Source organism: Malaya genurostris, chromosome 3 (assembly GCF_030247185.1).
Source record: "Malaya genurostris strain Urasoe2022 chromosome 3, Malgen_1.1, whole genome shotgun sequence".
NCBI classification, from domain to species: Eukaryota; Metazoa; Arthropoda; class Insecta; order Diptera; family Culicidae; genus Malaya; species Malaya genurostris.
Window position 1 is genome coordinate 27,491,540 of NC_080572.1, and position 18,074 is coordinate 27,509,613.

The 18,074-nt window shown below is 36.3% G+C and overlaps 2 protein-coding genes across 3 annotated transcripts; one reads left to right on the forward strand and one right to left on the reverse strand.

Annotated features, from left to right (window-relative positions):
• Positions 1–4,140: 4,140 nt before the first annotated feature.
• On the reverse strand, positions 4,141–5,832 carry LOC131437421 (eukaryotic translation initiation factor 3 subunit M). Its single transcript, XM_058606749.1, has 4 exons — positions 5,695–5,832; positions 5,272–5,555; positions 4,736–5,217; positions 4,141–4,678 (listed from the first exon to the last, which is right to left on the reverse strand). Exons 1-4 carry the CDS (start codon positions 5,737–5,739, stop codon positions 4,329–4,331), a joined length of 1,161 nt encoding a protein of 386 aa, XP_058462732.1. The 5' UTR covers positions 5,740–5,832; the 3' UTR covers positions 4,141–4,328.
• Positions 5,833–11,110: 5,278 nt separating this feature from the next.
• On the forward strand, positions 11,111–13,754 carry LOC131436424 (cysteine--tRNA ligase, cytoplasmic). Of its 2 annotated transcripts, XM_058605141.1 has the most exons (4): positions 11,111–11,242; positions 11,305–12,117; positions 12,173–13,105; positions 13,167–13,754. In XM_058605141.1, the coding sequence occupies exons 2-4, from the start codon at positions 11,344–11,346 to the stop codon at positions 13,662–13,664; spliced, it is 2,205 nt and encodes a 734-aa protein (XP_058461124.1). In that variant the 5' UTR covers positions 11,111–11,242; positions 11,305–11,343; the 3' UTR covers positions 13,665–13,754. The 2 variants fall into 2 exon arrangements, with proteins under 2 accessions (XP_058461124.1, XP_058461123.1); XM_058605140.1 differs by lacking the exon at positions 11,111–11,242 and having other exon boundaries at positions 11,249–12,117.
• The last annotated feature ends 4,320 nt before the right edge of the window (positions 13,755–18,074 follow it).

The following is an 18,074-nucleotide window of genomic DNA, read 5'->3' on the forward strand; positions in this document are numbered from 1 at the left end:
CGAAACGGAAACTGAATACAACCAAAAATGAAATAAGTTTATTTGGTTATCGACTATCCAAATCTGCTAACCCGATAAACCTGATTAGTTTATGTGAAATAGACATTATTATACTAATCACCCTGTATCTCCGAAACCGGAAGTTGGATCTGACTGAATGTTTTATAGAATCTTAAAACTTTTCATTCAAATCTTAAATGATTCTTAAATTCCATTTGAATCTTAGATCGGTTCAGCCATCTACGCGAAAAATGAGTTACACAATTTTTATTTCGTTTCACATATCATCCTGTAGTTCCGGAACCTAAGGTCGGAACCAACCAAACGGTTGAGTCGTCTCCGAAAAAAATTGAGTGAAATTATTTGTCACACACGCATTTGCTGATCTCGACGAACTGATTCGAATGGTATATGGAAGTTATGTTCTTCCAGCATTTATTGCTGTAAGTAGTTTAAATCAATATAATTATGGAATTGCTTTCAACTCGACAATTCTGCCATCATCTGGTTTACATTTGGCATATTTGAACGATTATGTTGCCAAAAACGAACCGTGCTAAAATCGGTCCGAGGCAAAATATCATTCTGTACACAGTCTTTTGGGTACTTAAAAACAAATGTATGTAACAGTATAAAAAATCCTGTTTTATGTTGCTCCCAAGCATTTCTTTGCCAGACAGCGCTACTCCTGTCTGGAATAGGAGAAAAAGTCGCTTACACAAAAATTGCGATATCTTCGTTTAAAATAGAAGGAGTCTATGGCTCGTTGGATAGGTTGGTGCGGAATCTATGTCTGAAAATTAATGTTTTCAAGGTCAATTGTGACAGATACTGTCAAAAAACTGAAAATTTTGACATAAAACATATAACTCAAAAACTAAACATCCGATCTCAAAACCATTCAATAGCGTTCTGGGTGACAGGGAGACCTTTCATTTGCGACTAGTTTGATCAGAATCGGTCCAGTCATCTCTGAGATCTCGACCTCTTAGTTGACAACACACTTACAGACACACACACAAGGACATTTGCTCAGTTCGTCGAGCTGAATCGATTGGTATATGACATTAGGCCCTCCGGGCCTCGGAAAATTTTTCTAAAGTTTGAGCGAATTCTATACCTATTTTTTATATTTATAAAAATATTCATATTTGCATTCATACTACCTTGATCAAAAAATTCCCGGAATTTTTTCAAAAAACTAAAAAATTTGTTTCTTTTGTTGCGAAATTCCAAAAATATATGTTAAACAATAAAAAATTGTTGGTAACATTTGAACGTATGATATATCATATGGTGGGATAATACAGTAGTATTTTTTCCAAAGCGTATCGTTAACCGATAAACTCAAGCATAAGAAGTTTCTGATTAGTTGAAGTCTTTCGAAAATCTCTTTCCAAATCAAATCCATTTTGTTATATCTTTCAAATGTGGAATATTCAAAAACATGGCTGCAAAAAATAGTGATAAGGAATCAAGGGGGCGCTGAATCATGATGGAAATGCGAAAAAAACGTACAATTATTTTATGACAAATTAATTACTATGGCTAGTACTATAGATCCTACCGACACTAATACCTTTTTAGTTTTACAACCTACACGCGAGCAACTCTGAATCCGAGTAAAACGAACACGTGTTACGCGCCCTAGACAACAACTCATATAAAAAATAAACAAACTCGCATGGATGCGTGGTGCGACCCGAGAAAATTTTCAGAGCGAAACTACGCGATTGGAGTCCGATCTAGAGCGACACCAGGTTGCTAAAACAAACTCATCAAAAGTTGTTTTGGCGACTCTGGGTCAGCTCTCGGGCTGCTCTGATCAATAAACGAAAACGGTATAAGAATCCTTCCAGGTCCGGGCTGGAACATGCGACAGCTGGCTTGTAAGCCCAGCGTCCTATGCATTGAACCGCCAACCCGGGATGAACTTGGACCTACCAAAGATCTAATTCTCAGAGAGCTAACCTGCGAACACCTTAAAAAGCAAAAAATTGATTTTCTGAAAGGTTCCCTGAAATGGATTAACATTCCCGAAATATTTACTATTAATCAAATGTGCAAGTGCGTAGATATCTATACTACTGTTCACTGAACTGATATCGCACGTTTTGACGTAGGACTACTCTTTAAATTCTATATAGGAATGCGAAACAGTTATAAGGTCGCATCGAATCGAAGAGATAAAACTATATATTTGAGACAATTGGTTGTCGAAACTTTAATAAATAACGAACAATGTATAATTTTCCATGTTTACCAAGCCATAATCATAGCTTCCCCTGAACAAGACGACAATTTCGTATGCATTAAATCTCTTTGCAGATCGCGTAGAATGGACGCGATCATTTAAACTGAATATCTTCCCACAATCGAAATTAGTATTGAATCGACTTGCATTCTGTGCGATTCATTTGTGCGGTGGAAAAGGATTCTATGCTCATCAGGATTCTGTTGGTTTTACTGCGCTTTTTGTCTTTCATGAAAGGCAATGGTTTTTGTAGGAGTTCTGCTGATTTTTTCCATTCGAGATGCTGAACGCTGGGTATTTTGAGATCTCCGCGATCGTAAATTTATATTTATATATAATCAAATGGCGCTCCTTTTGATGAAAAAAGTTACTAGAGTGGTCCTTATTTAGATTGAAATATGAAAACTAACTTTTCTAGCTTTTCATTTGATCGAGTTACATCTATTTTCCCGAGTAAAAGTAGGGTGGCTCCTGAAAAATCAATTTTTTGTTCTAACTTTTTTGTGAAACGTTATACGTAAAAGATGTCTTCAGAATAGTTGTTGAACTAATTATTGCGCACATTCGTGCCGTAACTATCGGATCGATCAGACGTAAATTCGCTCTTCTCCAATCATGTTTTGAGTTGAATTATTGCGTTATCAAGGTCATTCCATATTCAATTGTGTCTGCATTAGTGCGGTCGAGTGATAATCCGAATTAATCCTTTCTCAAGGCCGACTCAAGGCCGACTATGATATCGAAACAGTGATTAACATATATCGTGATAAAAAGAGAAACCAAAGATAAATTGTGCTTATAAATATTTTTAAAAAATGTGGTTCGTTCCCGGTACCTTCTGAAATGACCGCACTCACCGCTTGGTGGAGCGCGAGGTTAATTGCATTGTTATCATTTCAACCAAAGTGTGCCATAAAATCTCAATAAATACAAATGAGCTACCGAATCGAAAGGGTTCTCACGGTTTGACATTTGCATTATGGATGTATGATGGGAACTCAGCAGTGCAACCAATTTATCGCCATTGGTGCCAGTTTCACGGAGGACCGTAGATGTGCGCCAAAAAAAGATCGTGACTGTCATGTCTGGAAATTCGTTTGTAGAGAAACGTTTCATTGGACAGTGTAGTGAGAGACTGGAAAAAGGTGCTTTTTCCTCAAGGAGGTTTTTTGCACACTAATGGAAGGAATATTTACTGATTGTCTCGGACCGGGTCTTGGCAGCCGTTTTTGGAGCTTAAGCTAAGTAAAACTTTCGTTCTGTTGATTAATACCACCTTATTTCCACCCCGATTGTAACCGCACGGACACAAGTCCGTGATATGACAAGCGATATAAAATTGCCTGACCTTCCCAAATATGATCAAGTGGATGCTTCTGATGGCAATAAATCTCGCATTAGAAGCTATCCCGATGGGCTTGCACTCCCGGCCGGACCGTATGCGGTTTACATCCGGACCAAAGCCAATGGTAAAACCTATAAATAATTGAACACTAATCATCAAAGCTGTCAACACTACTTACACGTTCTATATTATTTATATTATTCATTTATTAGTAAACGAAACCGTCACACTTGTATAAACAAAATAGAACGATTCTAAACCGAACAGAAGTAATACGTACGCAAGTCGATCGAGTAATGTTCGAAAATAGAACAACTCGAACGAATGATATTCGAGTTTATACCCAACTCGAACGCAATACAGAATGGAAATTGCACATTCGATCGGAATATTTCGAATCGATCGACGTATAGAATATGGGTGACTACTCTAGTTTTAAGTTAGTCGTTAATTAAGATTCGAAAATACCCTTGGCATCTTAGAGCTTAAGCAGTGTGCCTAAAATTATATTATATTATTGAATAAAAAAACGGTTTACAAATTGAAAAGGTTATGGTAGTTTATACCAAAAGAATGTTTTCGATTTTATTCAAGTTTGAAAGAGAATATCTCGAAAGAATCTTCTAGTTATGCTTTGGAAAATATAAGTAATATGAGAAAGGCATAATTACACCACTAGGTGGATTAAAAAATGTTTTTCTTTGAAGACTCACTAAATTATTTATTGATTTACTGCTTATGTGCTAGCTCAACCTGTGCTTCGGCAACGGATTTCATGTTTTCCTGAACAACGGTAAGATTTGCTTTCCAAGCATACAACAAATCGCGCAACTGTTGCCATTGTGGCCTTCCAAAAGTCCGATGCATGGTGCTGGAAATATGCACCTTACGAGCCTTCTGATCCATCCGAGCTCGAACTAATTTCGTCTTCAGTACCTCGATGATGAAAGGTTCCACATCATTTTCAGCGATTTGCAGCTCGTCCTGCAATTGCTGAAATGTCATCTCCGGATTACTTTCTGCGAGTTGCATAAATGAGAGCAGACGCATTTTCTTAATGTTCTGCTCATGGTTCAATCCTAAATAAAGAAAGGTTCAGAAACACTTGCATAGATTAAAGTGTTTTGAAACATTACCCTGTGAATTAACGAACTCTTTGTGATTCTTATAGAACTGAAGGTAGCTTGGCAGCTTCTCCGAGACAAATACTGACAGCAGATCGTGAATTAGTTCACCTTCCAGAAATCGAACCGGTTTTAAAGAAAGTAAGGGATCCAACAAAAAAGTATTTGGGTCAGCCAAGGCCGTAACAATACACTTCATCGCATCTTCGCGTGCATACGAAGCATTCTCCGCTGTATAGGTTCCTAGTAGCTCAATCATAACCTTAGAGGCTAACTCACTATTGCTGTCTTTCAGGACATCATGCAACAATCGGTACAACTTTTGCATTTGCTCATTGGATGGTGGACATTGAGTAAACTGTGTCTTAAGTTGATCAACTCCTGAAAACACTTCTTTGACTTGGTCTGCTTGTTTAGCTACCTGGACCAAATGGTAATAAACATGATATCGCAATGGAGAAGTGGCTTCCAAGTTACTAAACAGACGCCAAAGTCTACAACGAAATAAATCTATTGAAAAGTATATGTTTTTTTTAATGTATACTAACGATTGCAGGCAAACTCGAGCCAAAGTTTGATCAGGTGCCTTCGTCATCTTTTCGCAAAAAGCCAGAATTAAATTTTCTCCTCTTTCCAATGGAATCGAAACAATAATGGACACGACGCTGTTCAAAACGGCATCAATCTCTTCCACCGTATGTGGGTTTGGATCTTTAAAGCACACGTCACAAACGCCTATGATCTTATGTAAATCATCCTCAATACCCTTAGAGGATTTTTCTTCGCTGATCTCAGCACCAAGCTTTTTAAAAAACTTCCGCAGCTCTTGGGCCTGAAATAACATGAACACACAGAATTAGTTCTACGTATAGAAGCTGAAATAACCTCAATTTCAGTCACATAAATCAACATTGTTTCTCAGACAATTGCGAAGAAGCTTCCTTTAATACAACAAAAATTAGGACACCTACCTGGTCCTCGATCTCTGCGTCGATGAATATTGCAACTCCTTGCATTTTTCCAACGGATTTTACGAAAATTTGCTAGTACTTGAACCGCAACACGTCGCGAAAACCGAAAGCAACTTACTGGGAAAGGAAAGAGTTTGACGTTTCATAAGCAAACGTCGATACAACCAGCGTTGTCAGGTATATTTACAAAAATCTGAATTTGTCGCAAAAAATCTATCTGTGCCATATCGGTATCAGAAACTATGCTGAAGGCATAAAAAAGGTCCCACGACAACCTTTTCTCATGCCTATTCAAGCAAAAACCCAAAATCAGTATTTATCTGTATAATCCGCGTATTATCGGTATTTTAGGAGAACATATCGGTATTGCGTTATGGAGGTCAAAAATTTGTATAAATACCGAGAAATCGGTATTCCTGGCAACGTTGAATACAACAGTCTGGTACTCAGAAGCCATACACGCTCATTCAATGTTACTTTCAAGTGAGTAATTTGTACTCACTTTTGCTTATTTAATTCAAATGTCAAAAAGTGAGTAATAGGGTAACAGAGGTATTTTGGCCACTTCATATATTTTGGCCCTACTAACAAACTTTATCGATTTCATCGGATTTTATTGATGTTAAGTAACTCATTTTGCATCAATTTGAAGCTAATCACATTAAATTACCTATTGCGGAAGGGGTTTTTAAAGATATTACAATATTTGGTGGATATTTTTATAAAGTGGGCCAAAATAAAATCAATCTTAAAGTGGGCCAAAATACCTCTGTTACCCTATTGATTTAGAAGATTGAATAACTTCTACTCAGTTTTTAAATTCACAACAAGTTTTACTCACAGTGTTTTGAAAACGTTGTGTGAAAATTTGTTGGAGGTGGAACCAGATTATAAGGGCACATTATCGAAACCTTACTATACACCTCAAAGCAATTCGCGCAGGTTGAAGACGGTAAGAAAGGGTTTAGTCGACGACACGACCTGCCACTCGACTATCAAAACTGTATCGCAAATCTAACTACCCCTCAGTAACTGGTAATGTCAAAACGAAATCGCTTGAAAAAATGTTGGAACTGGCAACACAAGTTGGAAAATTATTGATTTTGAAAAACAGTTACCAGTATTCTTGGTAACTAAATATGGAATGTAAACAAAAACAAGAGATTCTCACTTAAAACGAAACCACTGAATGTAGTTGGTCCGCTGGCAGGTATTAAATTTATTCTTTCAGAGAGTTTTGAGTCATTTTTGCTCAATTTTGATTTAATTTGTTTTCTTCGTTTCTAGTTTTTTCCATAAGATATAATTGTTTGTAATCAACTGTGAAAAAGGAGCACCCACTGAATAACTTGTTGGTGTCATCTGGATTTGGATGTGATGAAGAACAGTTTGTGATATACATTAAAACAGAAAATGATATTGACCTAGATATTGGCAATCATTCAAAGCTGTTTTGTGCCTCTGCAGTAATCAAAATGAAGGTGGCGCGTGGTTGTTTATGAAGATTGATGGTGTTATACTTTGCATGTAGTTTTTTAACACATAATTTTCATATACATATTCAACAGATTGAACAGTTTGTCGAATGTGTAAATAAAGTTGAATAGATGACAGAAAAAATGTTCAAGTATAATTTTCGACTTTAATTATTCCATCATAATTATAAAATACGATGACTGTAATAATGCAGTTGAAAAATAAATAAAAATAAATTAAAATAAAAGCAATAAAATATCAAGGGGAACGTGCCATTTGAGCCAATTTGTTCTGATTCCTGATAATAGCTCTCCGGAATTCACTAAATAAGAGGAAAAGACACAAAAATTCAAAACGGTGGAATTATTCCACAACTATTTCAAACTGTTTGTTTATTTATTCTGGTGCTCCTTGGTAACCACAGCATAGCAAACTTAAACAGTGTTGCTCGAATAGTTAGTTTTTGTCATTTTCAAGGGGTCGCTATATTTATGGTAACTGGTGGTAAATCACTCACGAACACTTTTTATTCCGATTTTTCTTCGGAGTGTCTGGTCGTGTCGTCGGTTTAGTCATATAGCAAGTATTTTATTTATTTTTTTCTATATAAGAATATATCAGCATTTCTACAAGTACTGTACAAAATGCCCGTACGTGGGCTCCTACGTTGCGTTGACTCGTACAATTTCACTCACTTTCCATTAAAGTGGAACTACTCTATAGTGAGTAAAACTTGTGTACTCACTTTTGAGTAAATATGGTATTTGTCAAATTCTGAGTAACATTTACTGTATTTACTGCTACAAATAGGAAAATTACTCAACATCATTGGAATTGAATAAGGGATTCTTTGCTTTAAACAATTACTGACTCACTTCCATATAATGAATGAAGGGAGCCGCTACCAGTTCATCGGTCATTGGAAAGGATCCGTCTGCCTTCCTACGATGCCCACGTACGGGCATTTTATACAGCACTCGTAGAAATGCTGATATATTCTTAAATAGAAAAAAATAAATAAAATACTTGCTATATGACTAAACCGACGACACGACCAGACACTCCAAAGAACAATCGAAAATAAAAGTGATCGTTAACGATTTACCGCCAGTTACCACAATTCTAGTGACCCCTTGTTTGTGACAAAAATAATGTTCTCTAGCAACACTGTTTTAGTTGCTATGAACTCGTTTCCAAGGAACCCCATCGTAAATAAACAAACGATTAAAAAAATACGGAAAACAGCAAAACTATTCTAGACAATAGAAGTTGAGCGTAAAAATTTAAATGCTAACGAGAACTTAGTGGATTTAAAAAAATCAAGATCGCAATGTTATATAAAGTTTAAGTCAAGGCCCTTAATAACTACCAACATGACAAATTCTGCGAATTCTTTGTTCGAAAGTAATGTTGGCCCGTAAGTTCAAAAAAAGTTTAGCATCTTATATCATTATCTTAACAGCAATATTAAACATATTTCTTGAAACAGGTCTCCGTCGAGTATGTACGACAGACGTTCTATGATAATCTTTACTCTTGATAATAAAAATCACAAGATTAGTGCAAAGAAGTTAAATGAAAGTGAGAGATTTGTAATTCGGAAAAATATCGCTCTAAGTATCATTTCAATTGAACTGTCGTCAATAATTTTACCAAAGTTATTGATCGCTACAGGAAAATGTAAACTGGAGAGAACGCGAAAGTCCCGTCAATAGAATGCACAATGAACTTAAAGGCTTAAGATAGCGGAGAATACAAAACCGTTTTCATCAATTTCATATGTTTTATTTTCATCCGATGTAATCATGATAGTTTCATTTTACTAGCTGTTAGCTAACTGCTAACTGGAAATGTCATTTGTTGTTTTTACGTTACATTCACCCGAAACCGTACTAGGAAGTATAACATATTCTTGAAATAAATATCTACAACATTAAATGCATAATATTCTTAGGTTAATTAATTTTTCTTCTGTCGTACTACTCAAAAACTATAATTAAAAAAGTCCTTAAAGATGACACACCAGCATTCCAAAACAATCTTTCAACTGGAGTAATTTCACGAATCTACGACTTTATACATGTAGTATTATTTCAGAATTGATTCCTATGTGTATTTGACACTTCGGCTCGTTTTGTTGATATTTTCAATTATATCTAATCTGTAACTACGGTTATGGTAACTATTATTCGAAAAATAACAATTTATCGGTCCAAGTTGCCAGTTTCAGAAAAAAATTAAGTGAACTCGTTTTGACATTACGAGTTACTGAGGGGTGCTTAAATTTACGATACAGTTTTGATAGGCGAGTGGCAGGTCGTGTCGTCGACTAAACCCTTTCTTACCGTCTTCGACCTGCGCGAATTGCATTAATAATTTGATAATGTGCCCTTTCAATCTGGTTCCACCTCCAACAAATTTTCACACAAAGTTTTCAAAACACTGTGAGTAAAACTTGTTGTCAATTTAAAAACTGAGTAGAAGTTACTCAATCTTCTAAATCAATATTACTCACTTTTTGACATTTGAATTAAATAAGCAAAAGTGAGTACAAATTACTCACTTGAAAGTAACATTGATTGAGCGTGTAAATACAGTTAGCGGCCCTTACACGATCATTAAAAGTGTCATTACCTAAGACAAGACCTGACAACTGGCTTCTTATTCTTCCTTCCGAATAATTCTTCTCGTCATTTTCGCCCTGTGGAATAAATACCAACGTATCGGCTACAGTGTAGCCATAAATACAGATTTTTTGATTAACTATGATAGGAAAAAAATATAACATTTAAATTTTTAGACTTTAGGCTTTTGATTTGAAATGAACATGAAAAATGTTTTGGTGAATGCATTTCTTTATTATATATTAATGCTTAAAAACAATTAATTTAGTTTTGATGACAAAACACGAAATATCTCATGTTGAACGCAAAATCGAATCCATTGTTGGCGTATTACCGGATCTTTTGGAATCCGGAAAAAGTCAGGTTTGGATAGAAATGCTTAGTGCGACCACAGTGTGGAACACAACAGTTCATTCTTCTCGTAAAACTGAACACACTTTCGAGTTTACACTAATTTAACAAATCTTTTTTGGTTACACTTTAATTAAATACACTTTAAAAGAAAAACGGCTTGATGTCTATTTTAATTACACAGTGCTTCCACTATAAACATTTATTACCAATGAGATTGAAAAGAAGTGAAACATTCTCCGAAAATTTTCATTTTCATTGGTGAGCTATAATTATACATTTTAATAAACTTGTTTTCTGATTTTCTTTATATTTGGCATCATTGCTCGCGTACCCTGCAAAAGTTTTTTCTTTTCACAATGTGCAGGTAGCAACATCAAAATCAGCCAATCAGAAACTGGTCCATTTTGGAACAAAAGCAGCCCCCCCAGATGTCAGGTCTTGTCTTAGGTCATTACTAAGTAATGACACTTCTGCTCGAACGCTCGTCATTACTGCATTACTGTACATCATTACTTTTTAGTATTACACGTTCATTATTAATGATGAGTATTTGTAACTACTCCAGCAATAGAAATAGCAATATTTTTATTTTCGTTTAACTGAAAATAAATTTGATTTGCATTGAAACGTTAAGGTTAATGAAATGTAAATAATTTAAATCTATACTTTGTCATTTTTTCGCGTATAGTTCTAAAGATATTTAGCACTTCCACAAAAAAAATAAGAAGAAGAAATAATGTTGGTAATGATGGAAAATCCGGAATTCCATCATTACTCGTGTCATTACTGAACTCGTAGACCTTACACGATCATTAAAAGTGTCATTACTTTTTAGTAATGACACTTTTAATGATCGAGTAAGGGCCGCTAATGTTACTCAGAATTTGACAAATACCATATTTACTCAAAAGTGAGTACACAAGTTTTACTCACTATAGAGTAGTTCGACTTTAAAAAAAGTGAGTGAAATTGTACTAACTTTAGAGTAACATTGAACGAGCGTGGCTGTAAATTTCATAAAAATAAAAATTCTGTCAGAATCTTTGAGATTAGAATATCGTTCGGAAATTTTGCATCAACTTATAAAACAGCCGGTTTAAGATAGTTAACATTTTATCAATTGGTTTGCCATTATTGATAAATTTTTAAGTTACAGATAAAGTGTGTCTGACGAAATCTGCAATCGTGTCACAGAATGACCAAGCGTGTACAACCAACGTGGCAGCTGCCGAATCCGTTCCGAGAAGAACCTAAACTTCGTCTCTATAACAGTCTTACTCGACAAAAAGAATTATTTCGCCCCCATGATGGCCGAAATGTGAAATGGTATAGCTGTGGGCCAACTGTGTATGATGCGTCACACATGGGTCATGCTAGATCGTATATCAGTTTCGACATTCTGCGTCGAGTTCTAACGGATTACTTCGGGTACAACGTTCTTTACGTGATGAATATTACTGATGTGGATGATAAGATTATCAAGCGGGCTAGACAGACTTACCTTTACGAACAATATGTGGCGAAAACAAGTTCTCTAGAGAAGCTCTTAGAAGATAATAAAGAAGTGATGTTGACATTCCAGGCAAAATTGGAAGCCACAACTGATTCAGACAAAAAAGCCATGATGACTCGAATGTTAGAAAATCTCACCAATGCTGTAGACAATTTAACGATTGCGGTAAAAAGTGGCATAGAACTGAAAATTAAGGAAGCACAACAACATTTTCTAGAAAGTTCGAAAGATCCACTAGCGGATTTTTTGGATAGCAAAGAGGGAGCGACTATAAATGAGAACTCTATTTTTGAATCGTTACCGCGATACTGGGAAGATGAGTTCCATAAAGACATGAATGCTTTAAACGTGTTGCCTCCTGATGTGCTAACTCGAGTCAGTGAGTATGTTCCTCAAATCATCAGCTACATTCAACAAATTATTAATAATGGATTGGCCTACGAGGCCAACGGATCGGTAAGATTTGTTTAATATGTTATATTAGATTTATAATTTGGGAACAATATTCCAGGTATACTTTGACGTAGCTGGATTCGATAAATGTGAAAAACATTACTACGCAAAGTTAGTACCGGAAGCGTATGGAGATACTAAATCATTACACGAAGGAGAAGGGGATTTGAGTATTACCGAAGATCGTTTATCGGAGAAGCGCTCTCCAAATGACTTCGCATTATGGAAAAGTAGCAAAGCAGGTGAGCCTTGGTGGGATAGTCCCTGGGGCAAAGGACGCCCTGGGTGGCATATTGAATGCTCTGCCATGGCATCCGATATTTGCGGAAATTACTTGGATATCCATACTGGTGGAGTTGATTTAAAATTTCCCCATCACGATAACGAGTTAGCACAGAGTGAAGCCCACGATGACAGTTCAGAGTGGGTCAAATATTTTTTGCATACAGGCCATTTGACTATAAGCGGTTGCAAAATGTCCAAATCGTTGAAGAATTTTGTAACAATTCAACAAGCTCTAAAAAAACATAGTGCATCACAACTGAGGTTAGCCTTTTTATTACATTCTTGGAAAGATACGCTCGACTACTCGGAGAATACTATGGAAATGGCTGTTCAGTATGAACGGTTCTTAAATGAATTCTTTCTTAATGTGAAAGATCTAACAAGACACGTAGTCAGTGGAAAACCTCGCGATCAATTCAATCGTTGGTCTAACGTCGAAACCGAGTTACAACAGAAGTTTAATATCACAAAGGATGCTGTTCATGAAGCGCTTTGCGATAACATTGATACCAGAACCGCTTTGGACGCATTAAGAGATATGGTATCATACAGTAACATCTATATTAGAGACCACAAAAACGAACTTAATGCTCTGTTGTTAAGACGGATTGGTAGCTATATAACTGAGTTACTGAACATTTTTGGAGTAATCAATGGTCCGCGTGGGGGAATTGGATTTACATTTGGAACCACTGAAAGCACCAATGTAAGTATGCTATATGCTATCAAAACACTTAATATTTGTCACCGTCTAGCTATTTCTTCAGGTTGAACAAATTGCCCTGCCTTTTCTTTCGGCAATATCTGAATTCCGCACGGCTGTACGCGAACATGCTCGATCAATAAAAGCTAATGGGATTCTTACACTTTGTGATCAACTCCGAGACGACATCTTACCCAATCTTGGCGTTCGATTAGAGGATCGTGAAGGTAAGCCATCTGCCCTTAAATTAATGGATCGTAATACTCTCATCAAAGAACGAGAAATCAAACGCGAAGAAGAAGCACGTAAAATAACTGAAAAAGAGCGCAAAAAAATAGAAGCAGCAGCCGCTCAAGCTGCCAAGGATGCCCAGCAAAGAATCAACCCGGTGGACATGTTCCGAACTGAAGCGGACAAATATTCAGCTTTCGATGAGCGTGGCTTACCGACACATGATGCCGAGGGAAAGGAAATCAGCAAAGGCCAGCAAAAAAAGCTTCAGAAACTCCAACAGCAACAGGAGAAGCGCTACCAGGAATATCAGGAATCGCTGAGGGTGTGACCCATATAGACTCTGACAAATTTATTATAGTAATAAAAATGAGCATTTCAAGCAAATAAATACATTATCGTAAAATACACGTTCAATTAACATTTAAGTATTAGTTTGGATTTCTAGTTCGGGGTGTACGTTATTTGGCCGAATTTTGTTTGGCATAAATTTGTTTGACATAACTTTTGTTTAGCATAAACCTGTTTGACATAAAATAAAAAACATATACTGTTTCATTTGGCATTATTGTTATTTGGCATTTTTCATTTGGCATAATTTCAATTGTGCATATTTTCATTTGATTCGTTCTATTCTGGGAGTAATTTAAAAGGTTGAAGTACATAACGGCCTGATAACCCGTGGATTATAGAACATTTAGGGGTTTTGTTGGTTTGTGCAAAAAGCACATATTTTATTTCTATTTCTTCGCGTTTCGCCTTCGGCTCGTCCCTCCCATTGGTTGGTGGGCTTGACGGTATTGCAAACATCATCACATACAATCATATAGCGTTACAATTTGACAAAGATATGCGTTACAGCTTTTAGTTTCATAATTGAATTAAATGAATAACATATGGAACGACTTGAATAAGATGTTGATTGCATTACGCTCCAACATCCGGGGTTGGAGAGGCCGGTAGGGCTAACCTGAGCTCTTTTTTATGTTTTATTTTCATACCACCGGCCCTTATTACCAGTGAGAAGTGAGAATTAAGTGGAGTAAACGTATCCCAATTGGGTTTCACACGATGACAATAAATGAACGGTAAATCGAGTCCATCTTTGACGTTTATTGGTGGTTTGTGTACCATGGAATACTGTGGAATGAAATAGAATATTGTAGAATAGAATGAACTAATAATAATGACCGAACCAATGAGAAAACCACTGATAGCTGTCAAACGATGTTCATCCAGTTTATATTGTGAGGATGTATCGTTTGGGACCTGATGGGTGGGATGATGTGTGAGTGAAGTGTAAGAGTAAGCATGTAAGTGTAAGCATGCAAGAATGGTAATAAAGGCCACCGTTTCAGCTCAGGACTAACGATCGACCATTAGAAGAGATAGAAACTGGGTAACGGTACCCCCATTCATCTCAAATCCATTAGTTTTTTTTTTATATCGTTTATTTATTCCCGGCTTTAACCTAATTTTGGTCGTTCGCCGAGTCAAATCCATTAGTCATTTCATATACGAGAACCACTAGTTAGAGTGAGATCTGTTATCTCTGTTTGATAGATTAATTTCAAGAGTAACATGAAATTTGGAGCATTTTGCTTCGTTAAAATAGCAGTATTGAACCATTTCCGAACTACTTTAATGCGCCATTGCTTCTTACAGACGAGGTAAAGATTTTGTATTCGATTTTATCACAATAAACTTATTGAAAGTCGAGTAATCGGTAAAATAACATGGTGACTCTACTATTGAGATGACTAAAGGCACACAAATTTTAGTTAGAATCTATTAGAATAGAAATAGTAACTCAATGTTGTGATGCTTGCTTGTGGAATACTTGTAGGTATGTATGCATGTGTGTATGCGTGTGTGTCTGTGTGTATGTATGTGTTTTTTGTGTGTAAAATATACATTATACCGTTCCCTCGGGTGCGTTGTATCAAATTGGTTGTGATGCATTTCGATTGTGAGTCAGTGTACACCAGATGTACAAAAGTGTCTGAGCGGTAATGCTGTCAAGGATCAACCGAAGATAACGAAATGTGAACATGCTGTAGCAATACTAACAAAACCCAAGTGGTAATATCATTTAAATAAAAACGCATGTCCTCAGTTCTTATCCGTCAAACCATGATGAGCTGCTCTACAAAGATCAAAGAAACACTAATATTATTTTTTTTTTTTGGAAACGAATGACTGGATGAGGAACAAGAAATACGAAAAAGCTGAAAGAATTAGAAAAGAATATTGGTAAGAACATAAACACCACTGCATACAACTAACTTTTACATTTAAGGAAACAACATAACATGCCAGCAAAAGTACGGAGTGAAAAATGACAACAAAAACACTTACGAATCACAGCTGAATAGAACACTGGAATTAAAGTAAAACATAATATAAACTATGACCAAAGGTAAGAAAACCAACATAAATAAATAATAAAAACTGTTGGGTAATAATAAAATTTCCTCATACTGAAAGAGGCATTTATATGGCGCGCATGCGCTAATTCGGCCTGATACAAATTAACGGGGAGGGCAATACATTTTGGACAGGGCTGTAAAAAGCTGATTGGAACCCTTTCCCCACCAAAATGTAATATAAGGAAACTATAAGGATTTCTTCGCGTTTCGCCTTCGGCTCGTCAGTGCTTAAAGCAGTTCAAATTGAACTGCCATCTCGTGTCTAGCAGTTCAACTTAAACCGCTAAGCAGACGCAAAGTTTGCACTACTTATGCAACCCTCAAACAATATTGCACAAGTGCTATATTATTTCTGACGTCTCAGGCGTAAACGAGTGACGGCTTATTACTGGCCGTCGCAGAATGTGAACATTTAGGGGTTTTGTTGATTTGTGCAAAAAGCATATATTTTATTTCTATTTCTTCGCGTTTCGCCTTCGGCTCGTCAGTGCTTAAAGCAGTTCAAATTGAACTGCCATCTCGTGCCTAGCAGTTCAACTTAAACCGCTAAGCAGACGCAAAGTTTGCACTACTTGTGCAACCCTCAAACAATATTGCACAAGTGCTATATTATTTCTGACGTCTCAGGCGTAAACGAGTGACGGCTATAGGTTTTCCGATTAGTGATTGGACTACTCGTTGCTTGGCGCCTTGTCCGTGAATTTCCGGTGTGAAAAACTCGATTTTGAGAATGGCGAACAGTTTCCATTTGTTCGACTGGACACAGTGCCTGCGTGAGTCCTGTAGTGTGCCCGCTCCTGCCGAATGCTGCAAGTAGGCCGTTGGTCCACCGAAAAACGGGTTCAAAATCGATATGAAGCTGAGATACTAGACCCATGTAATGCGACCTCAACCTGCATCGGTTGTGTTGTGGGAGTTCTCAGATCTCGACTTCGGATGGGTGGCAGTGACAACAAAAACTATTTCTGGCGGCTTGTCTATTCGAGCTCCCACGACGTTATCAGTTGCTTTTTATTTTAAGCCATTGCAATTCCACGCTAATTTTCTGAAATATATTTTTTATTTTTCATAGTGTTTTTCATTTCATACACTGATAAAAGTTTGCACGATCGATCCATATGTAAACACCACTTCAATATAATATGCTGTTTCATATCAATACATAACCAAAGCGATTTGTTTCAAGATTTCATGTGCAAATTCACTAAGATGCGAGATTAGATTATTTTTCACTTAACTTTGATGTGTTTTTCCTTTGGATGTGATGTGTTTTGCTATTGAATCGAACTACATGTGTTAAACACTTCATTTTCTAGTGAGAATGAGTATAGCACAAATGTATGTGCAAAACACTTGATTTGGTCAACTCTGTTTCAATTGAAATCTATGTGGAAAACTATGTGACATTCACATCAAATGCATATAGAATCTAGAGGTAACGATATATCTGATCGTTTTTAAGTGCATTTCATATAAATGTAGCATTATTTCCACTAAATATCAATAGTTTTTACATTCATTCTATAAGTTAAGTGTTTATTTTCATGAATTTTATGTGTTCTACAAGCAGTGATAGATCGAATGCTTTGCACATGATGCTAGCGTGCAAATTATTTTCAGTGTAGATTTATATAAAAATCTGAAATATCTCCCTTTTGACTTCAACCAATATAGATAATAATTATTATCTGGTATCTAAATTTGATATGAACTGATAGGTAAATGTGATATGAACAGTAGGGTGGGACAAAATATTGATTTCAGCTCCACTAAACTTTTCGTGTTCCTTTTGGGTCCCATAGAAACTATGCAAAATTTTAGCTCGATAGGAGAAACTATATAAAAAAATATAGTTTCTCCTATCGAGCTAAAATTTTGCAGTTTCTATGGGACCCAAAAGGAACACGAAAAGTTTGGTGGAACGAGAAAATAATTTTTCCCATACAACCTTGTCCCACCCTAATGAACAGTACATTACATTTTACCTATAAAACACGTTACTCTTACTGGATTATGCATTAAACAGCTTTTAAATGCCACTCCATTAAAACCTACGTGAAAAGTAGGGTGGAAAATATTCACATAACTTTTCACGTAACTATAACATGATTATTATTTAGAGTGATTGCAAACGCGGATAAAGGACTATTCATACATTTCAGTTCCGTGACGGTTCAGTGAAAGTGCCTTCAGTGCGCCGTTAGTGTTCTTTTTTATCGGTACCCTTCCGTTCCGTTTCCGTGCTGTTTCCGTTCCGGCACAGCCAATGCAATGACATACCGACTTCAGTGAAAATGAAAAATATCGGTGAC

Coding starts and splice junctions, on each gene's coding strand:
- LOC131437421 (XM_058606749.1), bottom strand. CDS start 5,739: ATGCAAGGAGTTGCAATATTCATCGACGCAGAGATCGAGGACCAG. Junction 5,218..5,271: donor GCTCGAGTTTGCCTGCAATC/GTTAGTATACAT, acceptor ATTTCGTTGTAG/ACTTTGGCGTCTGTTTAGTA. Junction 4,679..4,735: donor AGAGTTCGTTAATTCACAGG/GTAATGTTTCAA, acceptor TTCTTTATTTAG/GATTGAACCATGAGCAGAAC.
- LOC131436424 (XM_058605141.1), top strand. CDS start 11,344: ATGACCAAGCGTGTACAACCAACGTGGCAGCTGCCGAATCCGTTCCGA. Junction 12,118..12,172: donor CCTACGAGGCCAACGGATCG/GTAAGATTTGTT, acceptor ACAATATTCCAG/GTATACTTTGACGTAGCTGG. Junction 13,106..13,166: donor GAACCACTGAAAGCACCAAT/GTAAGTATGCTA, acceptor CTATTTCTTCAG/GTTGAACAAATTGCCCTGCC.